General features: G+C 43.8%; 1 protein-coding gene across 4 annotated transcripts in view; it reads right to left on the bottom strand.

Annotated features, from left to right (window-relative positions):
* Positions 1–460: 460 nt before the first annotated feature.
* Positions 461–6,000, bottom strand: part of hexa (hexosaminidase subunit alpha) — a 54,859-nt gene continuing 49,319 nt past the window's right edge. For all 4 annotated transcript variants that reach the window (XR_016490358.1, XR_016490360.1, XM_036961273.2 and 1 more), the window contains one exon: positions 461–837. Coding sequence is in view for 2 of the 4 variants with exons in the window: in XM_036961273.2 (XP_036817168.1) it covers positions 774–837 (64 nt within the window). In the remaining 2 variants the exon portion in view is untranslated. The remainder of the gene's footprint in view (positions 838–6,000) is intronic.

The raw sequence follows: 6,000 nt of genomic DNA, 5'->3' as shown, positions 1-6,000 counted from the left end.
TGACAGGCAGCATGTTACAACATTCCTATTGTCTGTTAGCTGATGACTGTCATCATCATGTTGCCTGGTTACAACATTCCTATTGTCTGTTAGCTGATGACTGTCCTATCATTGTTAATTATCATCATGTTGCCTGGTTACAACATTCCTATTGTCTGTTAGCTGATGACTGTCCTATCATTGTTAATTGTCAGCATGTTGCCTGGTTACAACATTCCTATTGTCTGTTAGCTGATGACTGTCCTATCATTGTTAATTGTCATCATGTTGCCTGGTTACATTATTATTGTCTGTCAGCTGAATGCAAATGGCTGTCCTATCATTGTTAATTATCATCATGTTGCCTGGTTACATTATTATTGTCTGTCAGCTGAATGCAAATGGCTGTCCTATCATTGTTAATTATCATCAGTTGTTTCCTTGATGATGTAGAACACATAACTAGAGAGTGGGCCAGACATTAAAATAAAAACAACTTTTAATAATTGTATTCGAAAGTGCAACGGCAAACATACAGTATTTATATAGGTAATTTGTTTTGGACAAACAAATGTGATAAACAGAACATTGATTGTATTCAAAATTGCAACAGCAAACATAATTATACAGGTGATTAAAAACAACCCTTATTATATTTAAAAATACAACTGCAAAACTGTTATTCATTACCACAGTAAAAAAAATATATATAATCTGGTGCTCCCAAAATTCTGTCTTGTGCTCTTTACTTTCTGTGGTACCAATGAAGATGGTGACACACAACCAGCCATGTTTCAGATACCCTGATACTCATGTCTGCAGTGACCCACAAACAGAGGCTCTGCCTGGATACCGCGCCTGGAGAGAGAGGGAGAAGATATGGAAAGGGAGAGAGGGAGGAGAAGAGATGGAAAGGGAGAGAGGGAGGAGAAGAGATGGAAAGGGAGAGGAGAGAGGGGGAGAAGATATGGAAAGGGAGAGAAGAGATGGAAAGGGAGATTTAGTTGCCTTAATGACTATTACAAAACAGCTAGTACTGTATTGTGTCTGTATGGCTAAACACATTTGATAAACATCTTGTGTAGCCTACTTTGATTAACATCTTACTTTACTCAAAGTAACGTAACCCCGAAACAGTGTCTGGGCAGAAGAGACTACGGCTGCAGTCAACTCAAAGTAGACAGCCCTAAACCCTCAGCCCTTGAATTACTTTTTAAATCATCCCATCTGAGTGTACCTTAAAATGGCCATTTCCCAAGCTAGGGAGAATGCTGATCAGAGATGCAAAAATATTGAAGTTGAGCTTAAAAACAAGCAACCTAAAGCTATTGATGTACCTAGCAGGCTAATGTAGCTAGCTAGCACTCCTGTCGGGTAGCTAGATACAGTTACCTATAGCTGGCTAGCTAGTTTTACAATTAGGTCACTTATTCCAATACATTTCAGAATTCCCCAAAATATGTTTATGAAGCTAGCTATGTTTTAATGACACCTCAATACGAGACTAAGCCAATTTGAGTGTGATTCCCATTTGACAATGCTAAAATCAATGTCCTCTATATATATTTTTTAGCATATAAATTTGCTAAAAATATGTGATATGTGAGTCAATATATAATTTTGACTCACATATCGAAAATGTAGCCATGTTGATTAAATTTGACACCACCAGAGTTCGACACGTGACTACAGTTTGCATTGAACCCACAAGTGATCAAAGTTATTCACTCGCTCCCTCAAGCTAAATCGAGGGCCTGCAGCGGCAACGTTAATGAATTAGATCTCCACTTAAGATAGCAATCAAACTGCATCCAGTTTTGATAGGGAAAGTGGCTAGAGTGAGGCCCGAGGGGGTAAGTAACACTGAAACATGCATGAGAGCATCAGCTGTTCTGGACAACTCTGATCACACTCTCTGCAGCCGATGTGAGTAATCTTTAAACAGGTAAACATTCACAAGGCCGCTGGGCCAGACGGATTACCAGGACGTGTACTCAGTATGCGCTGACCAACTGGCAGTGTCTTCACTGACATTTTCAACCTCTCCCTGTCTGAGTCTGTAATACCAACATGTTTCAAGCAGACCGCCCTAGTACTGTGCCCAAGAACACTAAGGTAACCTGCCTAAAATGACTACCGACCCGTAGCACTCACGTCTGTAGCCATGAAAAGCTTTGAAACACTGGTCATGGCTCACATCAATACCATCATCCCAGAAACCCTAGACCCACTCCAATTTGCATACCGCACCAACAGATCCACAGATGATGCAATCTCAAATCGCACTCCACACTGCCCTTTCTCACCTGGACAAAAGGAACACCTATGTGAGAATGCTATTCATTGACAACAGCTCAGCGTTCAACACCATAGTGCCCTGGGACTAAACACCTCCCTCTGCAACTGGATCCTGGACTTCCTGACGGGCCGCCCCCAGGTGGTAAGGGTAGGTAACAACGCATCTGCCACACTGATCCTCAAAACGGGGGCCCCTCATGGGTGCGTGCTCAGTCTGCTCCTGTACTCACTGTTCACTCATAACTGCACGGCCAGGCATGACTCCAACACCATCATTAAGTTTGCTGATGACACAACAGTGGTAGGCCTGATCACCAACAACGACGAGACAGTCTATAGGGAGGAGGTCAGAGACGTGTGGTGCAAGGACAACAACCTCTCCCTCAACGTGATCAAGACTAAGGAGTTGATTGTGGACTACAGGAAAAGGAGGACCAAGCACACCCCCATTCTCATCGACGGGGCTGTAGTGGAACAGGTTGAGAGCTTCAAGTTCCTTGGTGTCCACATAATCAACAAACTAACATGGTCCAAGAACACCAAGACAGTCGTGAAGAGGGCACGACAAAAACCTCTTCCCCCTCAGGAGACTGAAAAGATTTGGCATGGGTCCTCAGATCCTCTAAAGGTTCTACAGCTTCACCATCAAGAGCATCCTGATGGGTTGCATCACTGCCTGGTATGGCAACTGCTCGGCCTGCAAGGCACTACAGAGGGTAGTGCATACGGCCCAGTATATCACCGGGGCCAAGCTTCCTGCCATCCAGGACCTCTATACCAGGATGTGTCAGAGGAAGGCCCTAAAAATTGTCAGACTCCAGCCACCCTAGTCATAGACTGTTCTCTCTGCTACTGCACGGCAAGCGGTACCGGAGCACCAAGTCTAGGTCCTAGAGGCTTCTAAACAGCTTCTACCCCCCAAGCCATAAAACTCCAGAACATCTAATCAAATGGCTACCCAGACTATTTGCACCCCCCCCCCCCCCCCCCCTCTATGCATAGTCACTTTAATAACTCTACCTACATGTACATATTACCTCGACTAACCGATGCCCCCGAACATTGACTCTGTACTGGTACCCCCTGTATATAGCCTCCACATTACACATTGAATCTGTACCAGTACCCTCTGTATATAGCTCCGCTATTGTTATTTACTGCTGCTCTTTAATTATTTGCTTTTCTTATCTCTTACTTTTTTGGGGGATATTTTCTTAAAACTGCATTGTTGGTTAAGGGCTTGTAAGTAAGCATTTCACTGTAAGGTCTACAGCTGTTGTATTCGGTGCATGTGACAAAGGATGAATAACGACTCTCCTCTCTAGCCCAGGTAGCTAGCATGATGAATAACAACTCTCCTCTCTAGCCCAGGTAGCTAGCATGATGAATAACAACTCTCCTCTCTAGCATGATGAATAACAACTCTCCTCTCTAGCCCAGGTAGCTAGCATGATGAATAACAACTCTCCTCTCTAGCCCAGGTAGCTAGCATGATGAATAACCACTCTCCTCTCTAGCATGATGAATAACAACTCTCCTCTCTAGCCCAGGTAGCTAGCATGATGAATAACAACTCTCCTCTCTAGCCCAGGTAGCTAGCATGATGAATAACAACTCTCCTCTCTAGCCCAGGTAGCTAGCATGATGAATAACAACTCTCCTCGCTAGCCCGGTTAGCTAGCATGATGAATAACCACTCTCCTCTCTAGCCCAGTTAGCTAGCATGATGAATAACCACTCTCCTCTCTAGCATGATGAATAACGCCTCTCCTCTCTAGCCCAGGTAGCTAGCATGATGAATAACGCCTCTCCTCTCTAGCCCAGGTAGCTAGCATGATGAATAACCACTCTCCTCTCTAGCATGATGAATAACGCCTCTCCTCTCTAGCCCAGGTAGCTAGCATGATGAATAACGCCTCTCCTCTCTAGCCCAATTAGCTAGCATGATGAATAACGCCTCTCCTCTCTAGCCCAATTAGCTAGCATGATGAATAACGCCTCTCCTCTCTAGCCCAATTAGCTAGCATGATGAATAACGCCTCTTCTCTCTAGCCCAGGTAGCTAGCATGCATTTCCCCAATTCACAGCTCTGCAAGGATTATATTGTCAAAATACAAATGTAATACCTATAGCAAATACCTATTTAATGCCGTCACGCCAGGTATATACTTCCAAAAAAGGTCTAAATAAAAATGGACAAACAACCCCAAAAATTTGTTTGGAAATAATGTATTGTTTTTGAATAAGTGCGCATGCGCCAAATCCACCTCTTCTGTACCTGGCAGTGGCAGTAATGAGTGAGTTTTATTGGACGTCCCAGGGACATCATGTACCCAAACATATCAGGGGACACAACGTGAGGATGGCTGAGGGGTGGTCTACAGGGGTGCAAGGCCACTCAACCATAAATCGGAGAATGTAGCATTTTCAAACACCTGAACAGCTTTTTCCAGAAATCTATAGCCATAATCATTATGCTTAATCCAATGTAAAAAAAATATATATATATATCTCTAACCATAGCTCTTGAGCTGACTGTATCCTCCCGACTGGTGGTTCTTTTGAAAATAAATTAAATATGCTTCTCGTCATCTATGCTAAAATATGTGTAAAGGAATAGAAGTCTTATTCAGTGCATTAGTTATTGCTTGCTTTTGTAAAGTCTACCAACCTTGCTACTCTAACTTGATTGATAGCCTGACATGGTTTCTTGGTATCTAGTTATGAGGATGGGAGATCGGTTACACTAGCCCAGATTGGGAACCTATGTGAAATGGCTAGCTAATAGCGTTTCAATCAGTGACGTCACTCGCTCTGAGACCTTGAAGTAGTTGTTCCCCTTTGCTCTGCAAGGGCTGTGGCTTTTGTGGAGCGATGGGTAACGATGCTTCGTGGGTGTCAGTTGTTGATGTATGCAGAGGGTCCCTGGTTCGAGCCCAGGTTGGGGCGAGGAGAGGGACGGAAGTTATATTGTTACACTAGCTAACTGGGCTAAAGACAACTTTGTAAAATTGCTAGGTGGATAGTGGTATCACAGAGAAACACATTGAAATACATTTTTAAACATGACAAATGAGGAGGCACGTGCCCCCTATAGGAATGATGCCTCTGGAGGTGTCTAAGAGGATTTGGAGCATGGATTTTACATGAGTGGGCAGGGGCGCAGCCATGGGTGGGCCTACCCACTTGGGTGCCAGGCCTATCTATTGGGCAGCCAGGCCCAGCCAATTCCCCCAAAAAAGAGCTTAATTACAGACTATCCCACAGGTGAAAAAGCCGAATGCAGGAGGTCCTGGGCTGGCGTGGTTACACGTGGTCTGTGAGGTCGGTTGGGCATACTGCCAAATTCTCTAAAATGACGTTGGAGGCGGGTAACGGTAGAGAAAGTAACATTCATTTATATAGCAACAGCTCTGGTGGACATTCCTGCAATCAGCAATCACACTCCCTCAAAACTTGAGACATCTGTGGCATTGTGTTGTGTGACAAAACTGCACATTTTAGACTGACCTTTTATTGTCCCCAGCACAAGGTGCCCCTGTGTAAATGAGCATGCTGTTTAATCAGCTCCTTGAAATGCCACCAGTCAGGTGGATTGATTCTCTTGGCAAAGGAGAAATGCTCACTAACAGGGATATAACTAATTTGTGCAAAACAATTGAGAGAAATCAGCTTTTAGAACGTATGGAACATTTCTGGGATCTTTTATTTCAACTCATGAAA

This window comes from Oncorhynchus mykiss, chromosome 2 (genome assembly GCF_057628025.1).
Source record: "Oncorhynchus mykiss isolate SJ-2025 chromosome 2, ASM5762802v1, whole genome shotgun sequence".
NCBI lineage: Eukaryota > Metazoa > Chordata > Actinopteri > Salmoniformes > Salmonidae > Oncorhynchus > Oncorhynchus mykiss.
This window is presented reverse-complemented; position numbering and strand designations above follow the sequence as displayed.